At 34.6% G+C, this 20356-nt stretch overlaps 2 protein-coding genes across 3 annotated transcripts; both read left to right on the top strand.

Moving 5' to 3' along the window:
* Positions 1-656: 656 nt before the first annotated feature.
* LOC128555263 (protein mab-21-like 3) lies at positions 657-6996 on the top strand. 2 transcript variants are annotated; one of them, XM_053537130.1, is made up of 5 exons: positions 657-789; positions 4081-4812; positions 5297-5507; positions 5706-6088; positions 6423-6996. In XM_053537130.1, the coding sequence occupies exons 2-5, from the start codon at positions 4606-4608 to the stop codon at positions 6675-6677; spliced, it is 1056 nt and encodes a 351-aa protein (XP_053393105.1). In that variant the 5' UTR covers positions 657-789; positions 4081-4605; the 3' UTR covers positions 6678-6996. The 2 variants fall into 2 exon arrangements, with proteins under 2 accessions (XP_053393105.1, XP_053393104.1); XM_053537129.1 differs by having other exon boundaries at positions 744-832.
* Positions 6997-16825: 9829 nt separating this feature from the next.
* Positions 16826-20001, top strand: LOC128555264 (protein mab-21-like 3). Its single transcript, XM_053537131.1, has 5 exons — positions 16826-16938; positions 17289-18016; positions 18485-18695; positions 18895-19277; positions 19720-20001. Exons 3-5 carry the CDS (start codon positions 18509-18511, stop codon positions 19972-19974), a joined length of 825 nt encoding a protein of 274 aa, XP_053393106.1. The 5' UTR covers positions 16826-16938; positions 17289-18016; positions 18485-18508; the 3' UTR covers positions 19975-20001.
* Positions 20002-20356: the final 355 nt, after the last annotated feature.

Below are 20356 nucleotides of genomic sequence, written 5' to 3' on the forward strand. Positions count from 1 at the left end.
GCACAAAAAGCCAAAACATTCTTAGTCAACAAACATTGTTTTCAATACATTTATGTTGAAACGTTGTAAAAATGTAGGACTTGGCAATTTGAGTTTCACCGAAGTGTACTATAGAAATGTATCAATAAGCCATTTTATGTAGTTGTTAGAAAATGTAGCAGCTTATTATGAGTTTATGACTATAAGACTAGAAAATAAAAAAAACATGCATTGAATACACACTGTGTTAATAAGCAGAAAACGCTGCCCGAGTATTTCTCAGCTAACAAGTTACATTTGATATTTTATATAAATATGTGGTAGAAATAGGTTGCATGCTTCAAAACTGAACAAAGACATCGATGAATAAATCAATGTCCGGTACGTTTTTTCTAAGTTTGATTAGTTCTCCAATGATCTGGTTTAGCTATATGTTTTGATCTTATATACTGGTATACATAAATATCTATTATCTATTGTACACTGATAAAATGTAAATAGAATATTAATTTAACACCTTTAGATAACGCGTTTAGATAATGCGACCGAAAGTAGAGTTGTAATTACTAGACATGCACAGTTTCAAAACCGATTTAATATGGCATTGCACTTTAGCTATATGTTTCGCTATCACATATACATAAATATCTATTGTACACTGTTAAAATGTAAATACGTATATCGAATTACATTAGATGAACGCGACGCGAAATTGGAACCGAAAGTAGTGTACGTTCAACGGTAATTACTAGACATGCGCAGTGTAACAGTAGCTCTTTCTAAACCGAAAGTAGTCGTGCTGGCATTTTGGTGAGCGTAATTTTCTTCCAAGCCGAAAGAATACTGCTTACATGTTGGTGAAACTTTGATGTTCATTCATTTGAATGCAAATTATCTCTAAGTTTGCTGCATACGTAGTTACTTTTAGGCAATATATGTTTAAGTATTAATTAGGCAAAATCTGTCATTGTGTTGACAATAGATATAGATTTTAGCACATATTTTAGAATATTCAAATTATAGCAGTAACAGTTTAAAGGGCGTTTTCGCATTTCTTTAAATGTGTCAAATTTTGAACAGCGTTACCCAGTCTGTCAAAGTGTTATACACAGTGTTGAGTCCAAGGACACAAGCATCAAACTTTCAGGAAATCTTCATCAGGCCATAAGGTAAATTTTATTTACCGTCGCTTTGTGAAACAATGAACATAAGCTCTGTAGAGCTTTTGAGCGACCCTATTTTAAGAACAGATAAAACCAATTATACCTTACCCCTAGCAAGATGCTGGTACCCATTTACAGCTGGGTCGACTGAAGCAATCGTAATAAAGTGCCTTGCCCAAGGACACACCGCAGTGGGAGTAGCCAGAAATCGAACCAGGGGCCTTCACCTCCGTAGGAAAGGGTCTTGGCCTTCTCGACCAATGCGTCCACAGGCCCTGGTCCAGAAATATTTGATTTGGGTGGGGGACCAGTTTAGAACAAATGCATCACCGGCGAGCATAGCGTCGAAAGGGGGTCGGGACGGGAGGTGGGGTGGCCTCTGTCCGTATTAGGGAGGCGGGGTGGGGGGAAGAATCGGGTCTCCTCCTTGAAAGTGTTTGATATACAGGTATGAAATTGTGGCCTCTGGTGCTTTTTTGTCTAAATTTTGAGGTACTAGAGGGGTACATCCCCCATTTTAGGGGGGGAGGGGTCAGGTGGTTCCCTCAAGAAAATTTTTAAATACAGGTATGAAACGCTGGACTCTAGTGCATTTTTTGGTATGAATTTTGATGTATGGGAGCGGTATACCTGTTATTTTAGGAGGGTCAGAGGGCTGTCACCCTCGAAAATTTTGAAATACAGGTATGAAATGGCAGCATATGGTGTATTTTTTGTATAAATTTAAGGTTCTGGAGGGATAGTCCCCTCATGGGACTTAAGTGTATTTTTGGTATGGGAGGAGGTATCCCGATCATTTTAGGGGGCTCTCCCCCTGGAAAAGTTTGAAATACAGGTATAAAATAGTAGCCTCTGGTGCTTTTTTGGTCTAAATTTGACGTACTGGAGGGGTACTCCCCTCATTCCAGGGTGGTCAGGGGGTTGTCCCCCCTGATTTTTTTTAAATATAGGTATTAAATGGTGGCCTCTGTTGTGATTTAAATATTTAGGAAATACTATTTCTTTGCCAAAATAGTTTGGTGCAACTTTGAACTTTGATGTGTATAGGTCACTTCTCAGCCAACTGGGGGTGGGGGGGGGGGTGGGAGGCACGTGCCCCCTCGGCCTGGACCTGCGTGGGAGTCTCAAAACTGGAGTGGACCCAAAAATATTCCCTTCATTCAAGATGGCCGCCATTTTCAAAATGGCCGCCTAACATAAATACAAAACTATATATACAGATGGGATAAAACTATCGACAGTACTTGAAATTAGCTGAAATGGGTTAGATATGTCAAATTATAAAAGGAATAAACAAGTACTTTGAAATATAAAAAAAAAACAATATCAACATGTCCGCCATTTTCAAAATGACCATCAGAAATAAAACCTTTCAGTTTGTTATACAAAAAAATATGTAACATTTTACCAGATATTCATTGCTGCATGTAGAATTGTTATTTTTTCTAATTAACATGCATTGTTCACAGAATAAACAATTCTGTTCCAGATCTTTTTCTTATCAACATGGCTGCCATTTTTAACTTGACTATAACAAAAATATTGAGAGGGATCCTGCTCGCCATAGTGCCTGCGTCCGTGTTCTTACACTGGTTCAAATTTCGATGCCCTTTCACTATATCTGTGTTATTACTTGATGGATTTGCTTCAAACTTAAAATAATTTTTCATTACCCACATCATATAACACAAGGGCCACAACTTTCACACCACTATTACATGAATTATCCACCCTTTTCCTTATAATTTCTATTTAATGTTATTTTCACTCTATTTCTGTCATTAAAAATGTATTAGATTCAAACTTAAAATAATTGTTCTACAACATCATATGACACAAGGTTCATAACTCTTGTAACAATATTTTATGACTTATGACACTTTTTAATTAGAATTTCAGATTTAAGTTGTGATGCACATTTGCTTTATCTCTGTCATTTCTAAATTGATTTTATTCAAACTTAAAATAGTTGTTCCACATTATTAGCCACATGATATGATACCCAGTGCATGTTCCATGAATTATGTCCCTTTTATACTTAACTAATATGTTGATACACTTTCACTCTATCTCTTTTATTATTAACTACTTTTGACTCAGACTTAAACTATGGTCCAATATCGTCATCCACATTTGAGTCATTAAACACCTCAGTGGTTGCTCCAGCTTCCTAACACATGGCCTATTTTGCTATCCAGCACAGATATAATCAAGCACACTGTCACCTGTTACAGATCTTATTAATATAGCTGACTGATATTAGACCAGAAATATACATGCAATATATATGATCTTTCTCAAAATTCAGAATTATAAAACATGTCGCTTGATTTAAACAAGTTAAATTGTATACAAGCTAAAGAATTAAGCTATGACAGTAGTTATAAACAAGATGACTGCCTTTCACACAATAAATATAATTAAATTAACTGAAGCTGTGTCTAAATGTGACTATTTTTGAAAAGAAGTTTAACATTATAACAATTAATACTGAAAAACTAATATAATTATCATATATATTAAATGCGTTACAATTTAGACAAGTTATATATGTTGATGTATACATAAAGTTGTCTAAATTTTGGCAGCCATTTTTAAATCAGTGGCCATCTTGAATATAAGGATCTGTTATTCTATAATTACTTTCACTTGTTTTAATTATTTAATTAATTCTGAGTGATTTTAGAGCAAAAATGAATATTGAGATAGCTTTACCCCAGCTATATATCAAGTTTGTGTCTAATTTCAGGCGGCTATTTTGAAAATGGCGGCCATAGTGAATGAGGAGAGATATTTTGGGCCAACTTCACTTCTGAGGTTTCCAGGGTCTAGTGAAGAATTCCTGGAAGTTTCATTCTTGTATCACCATTTGCACTGTTTTCCTAATTTCTGCCCCACTATAGGTCAAAAGTAGTGATCACTCCCATATACATTTCAGTTTTATACAACATTTCTGTGGTCGGAATCAAGGATTGGGACTACGTCAAAAGGTTTCAAATATAGTTACAGTGTCTATATAAAATGCTGCAGAATAGATTCGTCAGATTATTGTTTGTGGTACTTGCAGTCCAAGGGTTGCTGATCATAGGTATTTTAAGCAAAAAACACTCCCGCAAAAACACTGAGAATGAAACCAAATTTGATATAAAATCGAAGCCAGGACAGTACACTTGTCCGTGTGGAAAATCCTTCAAAACACAAGATAGCCTTGCTCAACATATGTCAGCCACTGGACATGATAAGAAATATAACATAAATGTCAAAGACGATCCTGTTGTAAGAGAGAATCATCAAAAAAACAGATACAAAGCGACCAAAAGTGCAAAGGTCAAATAGTATCGACAGAGACGAGAAGGTTGATTCAACGAAGGCCCGAAGGAGATCTATTGATGAAATAGAAAAGGAGAACATAGCAATTGATAAAGAAGAGAAAAGAAATGCGAATGCCGAATACTCATACCACATGCGCAAAATTGTAGACCACATTCGTACCCAGAAGAATGGAAAGATATACTCTGCAGATTTTCGTAAAGCTGGGAGTTACTCCGTTAAAACCAAAGTTGGAAATGCTGATGAGTTTGATACGAATTTGGTACTGACGATCGATGTAGAAGAAGTGCTTACTGAACGAACATTGACATACATTTATGCTGATAAGAAAACATTCGACGTACGTATTGTTCAGACTGGAATTAGTTAATGTCAAAAATAACCTTTTTTCTGTTACAAAAACTAAATTTGTAACTTCAGATCCCTTCTCTAAATTCCAGTTTGTTTAGTTCTCTTCATTGTTTTCTCTAAAGGTGCAAACCCAAAATTTTAGACCATACGTCGCTTTTCACTGAACTGCACTCTATGTATCATTGAAGGCTCCATGTACAACGCCGTATGGGTACATCTGCGGAGTTCTCTAATTAGTAGTTTTGTCTCTGTAACATGTATGTTGGGTTCTGCTCAACGTGCGGGTAGAGGGCGTAGTCGGTAGCTTGCATTTCCGCAGACTCAAACAAACAGATCCTGCAACATTTACATTGATGTCGTGCTAGGCGACCTGTGGTTTTTCGCTTTTCCATCATATAATGACACATTTCTAAATATAACATACATAACGAAGATAGATCACTTGTACATGTTGAAAAAATATATATTTACAGGACAAGCGGTCGTTGCCGCGGCAAATGGAACATGACCGTCAACTTAAAGATATTGAAGAAAGGCGAATTCCTCATGGGCAAGCCGTAGTTAAAGTTAAGGACCCGTCGGTGCTACCACATCTAACATACAAGTCCGACCTAATACCCCATAAAGTACTACAAGATCTATATAATAAAGTGAAAACAGCTATTCGTCATCTCAAACTATCAGGCATGCGTATTTTTATTTTCTTTCAGAATGTTCCGATTTGTAAACTAATTTATTTAACTACTGTACGATATAAAATATAAAAGATATGACGGCTCACCAAATATCAATTTTTATTTAGCCTCGGGCAATAAGTGTATTGTTTATTTGTTGATATTATATAAACGTTTCTGATGCTCAATTTTGAACATTTGCTTTTAGACGTAAAACTGTCTCCTACGGCACAAGGACCTGCATTGACTATCACAATTAAACAAAAAAACTACAAAGACATCAGTGTGGACCTTGTACCATCACTGCCCTGCTCTCTGCCAGTAACAATGAATGGCTGGCCGAGGAAGGATACAAGACGTGCATTCGGTAAGAAAATCAATGCAATCGAGAAGGCGGGTCTCCATTTGGTGCCTAAAGGAGATGAAACTTGGGCAATTTCTTATTCCAAAGCTGAGCGAGAACTTCTGGATGGCATTGATGACCGGAATGAGTGTAGAAGAGAAGTCATGAAAATAATGAAACAGTTTCTGGAAACGTGTAAGGAGGAATCGTCAAATGGACTACCAGGGTTGTCTTCGCATATTGTCAAGGTAATGTTTAAAAACCTTAGTTTGATTACTATATCTATTATTCATCCTTATCAATGGCCATCTCAAAAAGGGCCTGAGGTCTTCAGACACAAACTACGGTAGTATTGATATGTTTACGCCAGATATAAAGGATATCAAAATTGCATCACAATGAATGAAATCTAGTAAATAATAAGAGGCTATTTCTAACTTCGGATAGTTATCTATGCTTGTCGCTAATTATATTACATCGAAATGCTGTTTTGTCACACTAATTTTTAACTATTTATCAATAAGCGTTACTTTTTGTTTTTTCTCAGCACTTTATAATTATTTCGCTTTGTTTAATTTTTAGACACAAATATTGTGGTCAAGTGAGAGGAAACTAGCGCCTGGATACTGGTCACAGAAATACAAGGACAGATGCCTTCTTGAGACAATCGATGATATGGTGTTGTCGTTAGAATCAGGAAACTTACCAGAATATTTTGACGAGAATATAAATATTCTTGCTCGCAAAGAACAGTTTGAGCTGCAGTATTTTGCACAGTGCTTGAAGAAACAAAAATCAGACATTAAAAATGTAGGTAAAATAAAGGATGAACTGTAGCACTTTGCACTTTTTATTTTCTAGTCTTCAACCCGGGCTATGTTATTAGACGATTATAAGACTGCTGATGGTATTCATTCATTCCTTCGTTTGGCTATAAGTGTTACTTCGTGAGTATCTACCTTCGGATCACTTGTTGACCATCACTGTGAGTTCCAGCCTATAAACAGCGGATGGTTTCGTTCATATGAAACTGAAACGATATTCAGATAGCTCTTTTGCCTTTCGTTCACCACAAATACATGTATATAGTGTATGCCGTTCATTATATTAGCTGCGTTTCCTGAATAAAAAAACTTACTTCTTGGAATCCAGAAAATCTATAACAATTTGTTTTAAACTTCATTTTTTTTGTTACAAATCTCTACATTTTACATTTTTATCTCACGGTAAGAAAGTAGTTTATGGACCCATATATGATCCATCCGCCCTTTCAGACACAATGAAGCAAAATTTCATTAATCTTAACTCCAGCTGTGTTACCTAACCTGTCATGTATTTTTAGCTCAGGGTGAGCTATTAGGATCGATGAATGTCCGTCGTCCGTTCACATTTAGTTTGTTTACATTCTAGCATCCACAATTTTGAAGCAATCTTAATTAAACTTGGTCACAATGTTTTTTGTCACAAGACCTCAGACGAGTTCGTTATAGGCTAGATCGGATCCGTATGTCCAAAGTTATATGTACCATTGATTGACAAGATTTGCTATATTTCACTTTGTTTACACTCTATCACTTTCTCATTTCTTCACCAATCCTAATCATATTTATACAGAATGTGTATGACTTTAAGATCTTGGATAAGTTAGATTATTAGCGAAATCGGGTAGCTAGGACAAGAGTTACGTGCCCTTGATTGACACAATTTGCTCTATTTTATCTTGTTTTAAGTCTAGCATCTTTATTCCTTCACCAATCCTAATATTAACAAAGAAAATGTATAACCTCAAGATGTTAGATGAGTTCGATTATAAGCAAAATCGGGCTGGTAGGACGGGAGTTATGTGCCCTTGATTTACAAAAATTACTATATTTTACGTTGTTTACACACTAGCACTTTCATTTCTTACCAGTCCAAAACATATTTACAAGGTATATGTATTGCCATAAGATCTTGGATGAGATCAATTCCGAACAAAATCAGAAGAAGGACCCGAGTTATGTGCCCTTGATTTTGCAAAAATCCCTACATTTTACCTTGTTTACACTATATCTACTTCATTCCTTCAGCAATCCAAATCATATTTATATAGAATGTGTAAGATCTCAGATGATCTCGATTATGAATGAAATCTGACCATTTGGACTAGAGTTACTCGCCCTTGATTTTACAGAAATTGCCATATTTCCCATTGTTTACACTCAAGCAACTTTGTGTATAATTAAAAAATCTTGGATGAGTTCCAAGAGCTAAATCAGTTTAGTTGGACCAGAGTTATGTGCCCTTGATTTACAAAAATTGCTATATTTCGCTTTGTTTTGCATTTTTCTTAATTTACCAGTCCCATTCATGTGTATGTGATTGATTTGAAAGTTCAAGTATATGTCTTCAGGTGGTCTCAGATTATCAGGGTAGATAACTCTGGACTGATTTTATTTCAAATTATCTCCCTTTGTCTTTAATTAAAATGAACATATTTTGGTAACTACGTGTACTTGCATGATTGGTTCCAAATTTCATTTATGAGATCAAGTGGACCCAGACAATCAGGGTAGACAACTCTGGGGAGAATTTTTGACATAACCTTCCTTTATTTTAATTTGAATGGATTCTGGCAAGACTGATTTGAAATTTCAACAGTGTCATCAGGGTACTCAGATGATCAAGTTAGAAACCTCTGGACAGATGTATGTCAGATTTGTTTTTTGCTCACGATGATTATCACTGTATGGTAACTACACCGGTAGCCGTGTGTTTGGATCTGTCCATTATGGCCTCTCCCGAGCAAAATAATGTCAAAAACATCATGTAAGTTTTGATGTTTTTTATGATTAAACACATATTTTTACATAAAGATTTATTCCGTTTTCAGTTCTCAGTCTAAGGTTTAAGTTATTCAATATAAAAAGATCAGATTAATTCAGTTTTAATTACTAAGTGATAAAAACGCGCAGATTATGGGAATCAAGAAGAGAAAACGAAACGTTTAAATGATGTTATCAAACCTCTTGCAACTGTATCATCAAAACAATTAATTAAGATGAAAGAAGAAACATTTTCCCATATCTAGTGATTGGTCTCTAATCTGAAAGTATAGTATTTTTTGCGAAAACATATCATCGTAAGTCAATCATATGTATCAAGTGTGTAACGGTTTCGATACAAGTAATTGAAAAGCAGTTAACGGTTTGGATTTAGTATTTGCACCGGTTTGGATAGCAACTAAATTCACATTCCTGCACGAAAAATCGGTATCAAAGTTGATAAAACCATATACAACCACATATATAAACCTCATAAACCTTAATATCTAAGCAAAAATTAAGAGATGTGTATAAACGATTCGAAATTGACACTGTACCTAGAGAAAAATGTGTTACGTTCAATAACGAATTTATTTCATGGAATATTTTCGAAATGAAACACTATATATCCTGATAGGTAGGTAAAACGAGTTTTAAAAAAGCAGCGTAAGAACGATTGAGTACCGGCTGGTTAGATATTCATGTCGATCGTTCTTGAAACCCTGGGTTCCATTTATCGTCTCCAGGGTTATTTGATTTGAATTCTTTTACAATAAATGTTCATTTGTTTATCACATTTGTAAATTGCTTGTTTAGAAGAGGGAATTAATAAATACTTAGAAAATAGGCCCAAATTAAACCAAAACGTTTATTTGCCCTAGCTTTCACCACTAACTTAAAAGCAACCCCTGTACTTCCGCATACTCTTTGTTAATTATTTGTAAGATGTTATAATGGGAAATTATTGAAACTAATTGTTCAATGTGATGATCTGACATGCCAAACAAATTTTCTATAATTCTAGTTTGCTTTGTTTTTACAAAGGTATGACTCTTTTTCCCGATTCACTAATTTGAATTTTGTTAGAATGGATTGTCTGCGAGGATCTAACATGCAAAGTAAGGATCAGTAAGTCGGACTTTAACTTCATTGCAGAGTTATGCCGCTTTATTGAGCTTTGCCTTGGTATGTAAGCAGGTACTACACATACCACTTTTACAAATGAAATGAAACTTCAAACACTTGTTCACTCTGATTGTGCGACATGCAATGCACAGGCTCAAATATTCTCATGTTTTTATTCAAAAAAGATTATCTCGCTATTTTGACTTGTCTTAGCAAGTTATGGTTCAGTTCATGTATGTAAGTATGTATCTTAGTGTTATTTAGCAGCAGAAGAGTGGAAATTTTTATGACTTAAACATACGTCTAAACAATATTCTTGGCCGTTTTGTAAGTGTTTATGACATTGATTCATTAAGTTAACTTTCTTTAGTGACATGGCATTTGAATAGTCGATCTTTATTGCCCCCTATTAAACTTGATACTGGCTCTTTTCCATCGGAATGTATATAAACAGTCGTAAAATTAAAACGGAAGTCAGTATATTATTAAACAACCTAGTGAATCATTCCTATTAAGAGCTCTGTTTAGAAATGTGAGATCGGGAGACAGGAAACAAAACTTTTAATGTGACCTATTGAACTAACAATCATACATAATCAACAGTAGTATGTATTCTTGCACTTGCGGTCTACCCTACTTAGTAATAGGCCTGTGAGTCATTGCTTTTCGTGGCCATTCCTCTCCCACTGGTGTTTTATATTGGAAAATTTCACTGCTACGCTTGAGAAAAGAAATTTTAAAAAGGGAAACATATCCAACAAGACAAAAACGCGAAAGCCTACAGCAGTGTATGCATAGATGTGAAAATTATTTAACTTTACTCAAAATATATAGATCTAGAGGATATTCTTTTGTTTTGAGTGAATATGGAATATATCTCACTGAGAAGTGAGAAAATTTTTTAATATTTTTACGAGCGCGCCATATTCACGAAAACAAACAAATTTTCTTTTTATTTTATGCTCAATTACGTTGAGATTGCATCTTGCAACTATTTTTAAACCGATGTAACTCATTGCAGACTTGGAGCGGTCTTCTGCTCATGCCCGAAAGTGATTATCAATTGTAGTGCACGGCAAAAATATGCATATTTTTGCATGTCCTCATGCATTTAGTGTACAATATGCATAAAATACTGACTAAAGGTTAGGGTTAGTATCACCATGGTTACTAAATATATACATTTATGATATTTTCGTTCAAATTTAGTTAATCCGGTATGTACCGAGTCTGTAATTTATACCGGCGCTCCAAGTCTGCATTGAGTCACAGTCTTTTTAAACTCAGGGCGGGAAACAGACGCGCGTAAACAGATATGACGTCAGACGTGCTGTGACGTTATAAAGATGCATACAACATTAAGTTCCATTTTATTTTATTTTTTGCTGCATAACGTTACGAAATTCTCTTTAGGTAAAATAATTTGAATCGAGAAATAAACTATAAAGAACAAAGTGCGACTACAATTTTCATCCTGTTTTAAGCAAACAATTTAAAATTCATACACAATGTGATTAGGGGGTGGACCTATATCTCTCACAGAGTGAAAATATAGATTTCATATTTTCACAGTGTGGCTGATGAAATATGAACATATTTAACTGATAGAATACAGTATTTTATTAGTTAGCATAAAATAAATAGACATACTATAACATATATTCAACGTAGGAGAAAGAAACAAACAAACATCTGGGCGTTGCCTTGGCACTGTCAATAGCAAAGCCACCACTGGAGTATAAACCTGAAAGGTGATAATGTGTACCAGTCGTGTGTTAGCCCTGTATAGCAAACATGTCGCTTTACGTATTTCCGGCAGATCATGGAGCTATGCTCGAGGATGTTCATTTGGGCAATTGCTAAAGAAAATATTTCTTGTGAGGTGTGCGTCAATATGTAGCGAACTGAGGTAATCTTCAGCATGCATTGACCGTTTGCTCAGTTTTAACACATTTTTTCTGGTCATTAGCAAGGATATGTGTATACTCAATTAAAAAATTCTTTAATGAAAAGTCTGGTTTCATAATTGTTACCAGCAACATCAGTTTGATTAAACACAATCTTAAAATAATCTAAAATAAATGCTTGATGGCCATTTTGGTTTGCCGGAAGACATATTTAAACATGTACCATTGTAAAAAATGAAAGCATTACTTAGAAACAAACATTATTTTAAAATTAGCAGTTAAAAGTGTTAGTCCAAACCGCAAACATCCAAAGAGATTAAGTCATCCAAACCGATGTACAGTTGTTATCCAAACCGTTAGGCCTACATTCATGTTTTCACGACACTATACGTTTCGTGTCCTGTTGAAGCTTAGGTGCTATGTACACATCATAGTTTATGCATACTTATACTAGAGCTTATCGTATGATATAAATATTGCATTCCTGAGAGGGTGATATGAATATTGACCGAGGCGCCAGCCGAGGTCTATATTCATATTTCGAGGGGTGAACATTTTTCATATCACCCTCTCAGGAATGCAATATTTATTTTATTATACCGTAAACGTATAAGGGTCAAAGCATTTACTGGAAAATCAACATAATAATGTATTTAACATTAAAAAGTAATTACTAACCAAATAATGAAGACAGAATTAAAGAGTCTTTACTTGTTAGCACCCAAAATTTGTAGCGACTTTGCTGTGTAATAAGAATTTTTTGATAGATTTAGTCGAGACGTTTACATATCGCTGACTCCTACAATCATTCTAATATTTCAACAATGCGTCAATCAGTAGCATTCGAAAAACGGCGATAACTTTCTGTTTTCTAAATGAAACATACAAGTGTGAGCACTCATTTTCTTAGTTAGATCATTTCCAAACTTATTGTGGTAGTTTCGATTCAATATTTGATGAAAAATTGTTTTTGAAATATTTTGCACGTAGCATAAAAAAGAAAATTCGGCCGTGTTTGCACATGCACGAGCACCAGAAAATGGTAATTTAATCCTAACTTATTGTTATATAAGCGCCTCGTCTGAAAATTTATCAACTCCGTCCTTTAATCAATGCCAAAGTATCAATCTCTCAACGGGTGATATGAAAAAATAATATCACATGCACAGAAAAAAACAAAATAACGCTGTTGCGCATGTGATATGAAATTATGGATCATATCACCTGCGCAGAAATTGAAAATAACGATTTTGCGCAGGCGATATAAAATCACTGGGGAATATGATATATTATTCAAGTTAAACTGATGGGAAATTTGCATTGGACATTTATGTGGGGTATAATAAAGTATATTAACATCCATTTAGTCCAAATAGTTTGATTTTATAAATAATAAAAATTAAATTCTGGAACATCTGACGCGAAATTGAACAATTTCCATGAGTTAATAAGATGTATTTATGCTAAGTACCCCTTTAAGTCAGAAGACAAAATCACAAACTCACTATTTTCTACAAAATGAAAAATCATTTAACTCCACAATATCTGCCTTCATTGGTACCTGAAACTGTTGCACAAACATCCGTATACAATCTTAGAAATACCGGCGATTCCAGAAACCTGCTTTGTCACACTCGGTTCTTTGCTAATTCCGTTCTGCCAGCAGCTACTGTTAGAAAACAGAAATTCTCCAACATTAAGTATCTTCAAAAGGCGGCTTTATTCTGATGTATTGAAAGTCCCAAGTCATTATTAATCAGGTGAACGTAAATTCCAGATTCTTCATGGCAGACTTAGGACACACTCTTAATAACATCCATTTTCAAAACATATTGTAAACAGTCCATTGGTGTAAACAATATTTTATTAATCACAATTCATTTACAACATGTATATTTATAAAAAAGCATACAGGATTGAGTAGGAAGCTGAAAGCTTATTTGAAACTCTCTCCTTAAACAGTCCATTTTGTGTATGTGGTGAGGTAGAAAATATGTATCATTTCTTTTTCAGCTGTCCCAATTATCAAAGAGTGAGTGAGTGAGTTTGGTTTTACGTCGAATCGACACAAAATGGCCATAATTATATCGCCGAGAAGAAGTTATATTGAAAATGCCAATTGTAAAGCATACCTTAAATCATTTATGTAAAAATATAAAGCATATATAAACTCATTTATTAAAAATGTAAAGCACATTATGTTAAAATGTAAAGCATATCTAAAATCATTTATGTAAAAATGTATATACGTATGTGTTAAAGTATCAGCTCCAAACATAATAATATTGCAAAAGATGTGAACAAAAATATGAAATGTTAGAGTTTTTGATAAATTCCTATCTGCTTTAAAAACGATAAAATATTTCCGATTGAAACTTTTTCAAATAACTCTTTCAAAAATTGAACGTCATAGTATGTACTGCGTTGTGGAGCAAAGTCCACACAGTCGATTAAAACATGTTTAATAGTTAGCGGTGTTTGACATTGTACACATTCGGATTGATCTTCTTTATTCAAAAGATAAGAATGAGTCAAACGGGTGTGACAACTTCCTCCCTGCGAACAGATCTGTTCCCTTGGTGTCATTCCCCTATTTCAACCTATTTTTAAAATTACAGTTGACAAATTTATGTCAAATAACATATAGATAAACGAAGAAACTGCAAGCAGAACATGGATGATGCCGGATTAATTATTTTGTTACCGTTGAAATTACATTATGTATACTAGGGAGACAGTTTCTAAAACAACTTTTAGCTTCCTACTCAATCCTCTATGTTTGTATATTTGTAAAACTGTAACACTTGTATCTATATCAATAAAAACTCCTTAAACAAAAAAATCTTAGTCACCAAACATTGTTTTCAATGCACATATGTTGAAACGTTGTAAAAATATAAACCTTGGGAATTTGAATTTTACTGAAGTGTTTAGAAAATTTATCAATAATTCATTTATATGTAGTTATTAGAAAATGTAGCAGCCACTTAGGGATTATAACTGTAAGACTAGAAAACGAAAAACATGTACATTTTGTTCATACTAAAGCAATCAGTGTTTACCAAATCATCAAATTTGGAAACCGATTGTGTTTGTAAGCAGAGGATGAAAAACTGATCCAAGAACTTAAAGGGAAAAAACACTGCCTGAGTATTCTTAAGCTTACATTTGGTATTTTATATAAATAGGTTGTAGAAATAGGTTGCATGTTTCAACACTGAACAAAGACATTGATGAATAAATCAATGTACAGTACATGCAGTTTGATTGTTTTTTCTAATTTGGTTGGTTCTCCAATGATGTGGAACCGTATTCATAAGTCATCTTAATTAATAAACAATATCAATAAGATCAGAATTTATTCTTGTATTTTAGATTTACAGTTTATGGTTTTTGGGTTGAAACCTATTATAACCGTATTCTGGATACTGCAAGAATTCAATAATGACAGTTTTCACTGAAGCAGATTAATCCGCCGTTCTAATTCCGCACTACTTTTATTGACTATTTACGAGAATACCGACCGCTTATCTCTCTACATAATTTCTATGTAAAAGTTCCTGGTCAGGTTTAACAATCATTTCAATGCACATGATAAGAGAAAATATATCAAATGATACATCTTTGAAAAGCCCTGATCGCAAGCTTTCTAAAGAGAAACTATGACACTCTTGCAGTTTAAAAATAGCAAATCTATAGATTTTAGCGTAAAGTAACCTCAAGATTTTGGCTAAAAATATCTTTCATCTCTTTCTTTCAAATTGAAGTTTTGTCATATTATGAATACGAGTTATTTTAAAATTCCAAATCAAGAAAAAAAGATGACCGCGTCGGGAATCGAACCCGGACCGTCGCGACAATAAAGAAGTTTTCCGGCTGTCGTTACCAATAGAGCTATAGGCTTTAGTGTTTAAAGCGTGTTAATATAGATATGTATAATGGAGACAGTTTATTTCGAGTAAACGCTTTTCGATTTCATTGTAAAAAGTAGTAAAAATATTCAATTCTCGTGTGTTTCCGTTACATATAGTCTGCCAGTAATTATGTTTCAAAGCATTCTTAAGAAATAAAGTATTTATTTCCAGATATCAAAAAATCTTCTCTTTTTTGTTGTCGAACGATCTGGAGGCCAGTGCCTTTAACTGTTCAATTTGTATACTAGTATCTAATATTTCTATTATCTATATTCTCTTTGTGAATATTTGTGTTTTAAATGAAACAGACACTCTATTTCTCATTGGTATCATTATAGTAAATTTTAATTAAGCCGATATAGGCTCGTCAGTGTGTTTCAAGACACTTGATGGTTTTAATCAGAGCAGAATTTAAAGTATATAATGTAACATGGATGCAAATGGTTTGAATGTTATACTGTTTCATGGTTCCAAGTGACTTGAACTATTACAGCGGAGTGGTTTATTGCACATCAAATGCGGGTTTCGCCCGCCCGCTTAGCTCAGTAGGTAAGAGCGTTGGATTACGGATCGCAGGGTCGCGAGTTCGATCCTCGGGCTGGGCGTATGTTCTCCGTGACTATTTGATAAACGACATTGTGTCTGAAATCATTAGTCCTCCACCTCTGATAATTCATGTGGGGAAGTTGGCAGTTACTTGTGGAGAACAGGTTTGTACTGGTACAGAATCCAGGAACACTGGTTAGGTTAACTGCCCGCCGTTACATGACTGGAATACTGTTGAAAAACGGCGTTAAACCCAAAACAAAGAAACAAACAAATGCGGGTTTCAACCTTTCTGTGCCGTCAGCGCTTTGATTATCATATTTTAACGGAAAAGTAAGAAGGTATATACATTTATCGATTATATTTATAATAAATTTGAATATGTATTCATAGAATTTGATTTATAAAAATTGTATACATGTAAAACATATCTAAAGTAAGATTTAACCAAGCCAGTACTTCTACCAAATAAAAACTTCTACTGTAATAATTTCCATAGTTTTACTTTATAATGTATGTTTGTATAATACAGTTGTGGTAACAAGTCTGCTATGATTTAATATGACATTGCACTTTCGCTATATGTTTCGCTATCACATATACATAAATATGTGTTGTACACCACTTAATATCGAATTACATTAGATGAACGCGATGCGAAATTGAAACCGAAAGTAGTTTACGATCAACGGTAATTACTAGACATGCGCAGTGGAACAGTAGCTTTCAAAACCGAAAGTAGTCGTGCTGGCATTTTGGCGAGTGTAATTTTCTTCGAAGTCGAAAGTAATACTGCTTACAGGTTGGTGAAACTTTGATGTTCAATGCAAATTATCTCTAAAGTTTGCTGCATATGTAGTTAGTTTTAAGCATTAGTCAAAAAACTGTTAATGTATTGACAATAGATTATAATTTTTTAGTATGTTTAAATTATAACAGTAACAAGTCAAAGGCCATTTTTGCATTTAGGGTTACTAGTACTTGTCAAATTTTGAACAGTATAATCCAGTCTGTAAAAGTGTTACACACTGTCACAGTGTGTTAAGTCCAATGTCAATTTGTTTTCAGATTGAACTGTAATATTACAAAAGTAAAAGTGAAAAGTAATCCAACGTAATTGTGTCGTTGTGATCACTCACATATACATTTCAGTTTGATACCACGTCTGTTGTCGAAGTCACGGATTGGGTCTACGTCGAATGGTGTCAGATGTAATTACAGTGTCTATATAAAATGTCGCAAAATAGATTCGTCAGATTATTGTTTGTGGTACTTGCTGTCCAAGGGTTGCTGATCATAGGAACTTTAAGCAAAAAACACTCCCGCAAAAACACTGAGAATGAACCCAAAGTTGATAAAGATTCGATGCCAGGACAGTACACTTGTCCGTGTGGAAAATCCTTCAAAACGCAAGATAGCCTTGCACAACATATGTCAGACACTGGACATGATAAGAAATATAACATAAATGTCAAAGAAGATACTGTTATAAAAGAGAATCATCAAAAAACAGTTCCAACGCGACCAAAACTCCAAAGATCAAACAGTATCGACAGAGACGAGAAGATTGATTCGACAAAGGCCCGAAGGAGATCTATTGATGAAATAGAAAAGGAGTATATAGCAATTGATAAAGATGAAAAAAGAAATGCGAATGCCGAATACTCATACCACATGCGCAAAATTGTAGACCACATTCGTACCCAGAAGAATGGAAAGATGTACTCAGCAGATTTTCGTAAAGCTGGGAGTTACTCTGTTAAAACCAAAGTTGGAAATGCTGATGAATTTGACACCAATTTAGTACTGAAGATCGATGTAAAAGAAGTGCTTACTGATGGAACATTGACATACATTTATGATGATAAAAAACTTTCAATGTAAGTATTGTGCTAGTGTTCAGATTTTTAATTAGACCCTGGAATAAGTTTATGTCAAAAATAGTCTTTTTTCTGTTACATAAACTACATTTTATAATTCTATTACCTCAGATCCCCTCTCTAAATTCTAGTTAATTAATGGCAGCCCGAGAGTAAAATTCCTAAAATGGCAACGGTACTATCCTTCTAAAGTTAAAAATGATGTCAAAACATCTGACACGTTAAATAATTCAAAATAATCTTTTATGAAAACTTGCGAGAGGTCTAAATTTTTCAAACCAGTCTAGCAAATAATCAAGCCCACGACCATAACTTTTTTGTTTGCTGAATTTTCTAAGTATATTCTGAAATTTTGAAAACTCAGGGTTTAATCAAATTTTACTTTGTAGAAAAACATTTGATATCTAACATAATTAATGAAAATTGATCGCTTGTTGAAGTACATGTTGCAAATATATATATTTACAGGACAAACGGTCGTTGCCGCGACAAATGGAACATGACCGTAAACTTAAAGATATTGAAGAAAGGCGAATTCCTCATGGACAAGCCGTAGTTAAAGTTAAGGACCCTTCTGTGCTACCACATCTAACATACAAGTCCGACCTTATACCCCATAAAGTACTACAAGATCTATATAATAAAGTGAAAACAGCTATTCGTGACCTCAAACTATCAAGTATGCGTACTTTGTATTTTCTTTCAGAATGTTCTGATAAGTAAACTTTTTAATTTAACTACTGTACGATATAACATATACAAGATATGACGGCTTACCAAATATCAATTTTTATTTAACCTCGGACAATAAGTGTCTTGTTCATTTGTTGATATTATATAAACGTTTCTGATGCCCAATTTTGAACATTTGCTTTTAGACGTAAAACTGTCTCCTGATGCAAAAGGACCTGCATTGACTATCACAATTAAACAAATAAACTACAACGACATCAGTGTGGACCTTGTACCATCACTGCCCTGCTCTCTGTCGGTAACCATGAATGGCTGGCCGAGGAAGGATACAAGAAGTGCATTCAGTAAGAAAATTAATGCAATCAAGAATGCGGGTCTCCATTTGGTACCTAAAGGAGATGAAACTTGGGCAATTTCTTATTCCAAAGCTGAGCGAGAACTTCTGGATGGTATTGATGAACAGAATGAGTGTAGAAGAGAAGTCATGAAAATAATGAAACAGTTTCTGGAAACGTGTAAGGAGGAATCGTCAAATGGACTACCTGGGTTGTCCTCGCATATTGTCAAGGTAATGTCAAATAAAAGTATTTTCATAAAACAGGTTTTGTTTCTTCTGTCTTGACAGCATTGTTTACTTTCACGTAGGAAACCGAGCAAGGCGAAAAAGTTGTAAACCTTGGTTTGGTTTGATGACCATTTCCGGTGTGCAGCTTTGTCATTGGCCGTCTCAAAAAGTGTCTGAAGTCTTCAGACACAAACTAGTATTGATATGATTACGCCAACTATAAAGGATATTAAAATTGCATCACAATGAATGAAATCTAATAAATAATAAGAGGGTCCTTGCTATGTCTAACTTCATGATCAGATAGTTATAGATATATGCTTTTCGCTAATTATATTACATCGAAATGCTGTTTTGTCACAATAATTCTTAACTTTTCATCAATAAGCGTTACATTTTGTTTTTCTCTGCACTTTATGAATATTTCGCTTTGTTTAACTTTTAGACTCAAATACTATGGTCAAGTGAGAGGAAACGAGCGCCTGGATACTGGTCACAGAAATACAAGGACAGATGCCTTCTTGAGACAATCGATGATATGGTGCTGTCGTTAGAGTCAGGAAACTTACCAGAATATTTTGACGAGAATATAAATATTCTTGCTCACAAAGAACAATTTGAGCTGCAGTATTTTGCACAATGCTTGAAGAAACAAAAATCAGACATTAAAAATGGAGGTAAAATAAAGGATGAACTGTAGCACTTTGTACTTCTTATTTTCTAGTTTTCAACCTGGCCTGTTATGAGACGATTATAAAACTGCTGATGGTATGCATTTAGTGTTTCATTTGACTGTAAGATTAACTTCTTGGGTATCTACCTGCCCGCCCGCTTAGCTCAGTAGGTAGAGCGTCGGTCTACGGATCGCGGGGTCGTGAGTTCGATCCTCGGGCGGGGCGTATGTTCTCGTGACTATTTGATAAACGACATTGTGTCTGAAATCATTAGTCCTCCACCTCTGATTCATGTGGGGAAGTTGGCAGTTACTTGCGGAGAACAGGTTTGTTCTGGTACAGATTCCAGGAACACTGGTTAGGTTAACTGCCCGCCGTTACATGACTGAAATACTGTTGAAAAACGGC

The sequence above is a fragment of the Mercenaria mercenaria genome, chromosome 2, assembly GCF_021730395.1.
Source record: "Mercenaria mercenaria strain notata chromosome 2, MADL_Memer_1, whole genome shotgun sequence".
In the NCBI taxonomy this organism is placed as follows: domain Eukaryota; kingdom Metazoa; phylum Mollusca; class Bivalvia; order Venerida; family Veneridae; genus Mercenaria; species Mercenaria mercenaria.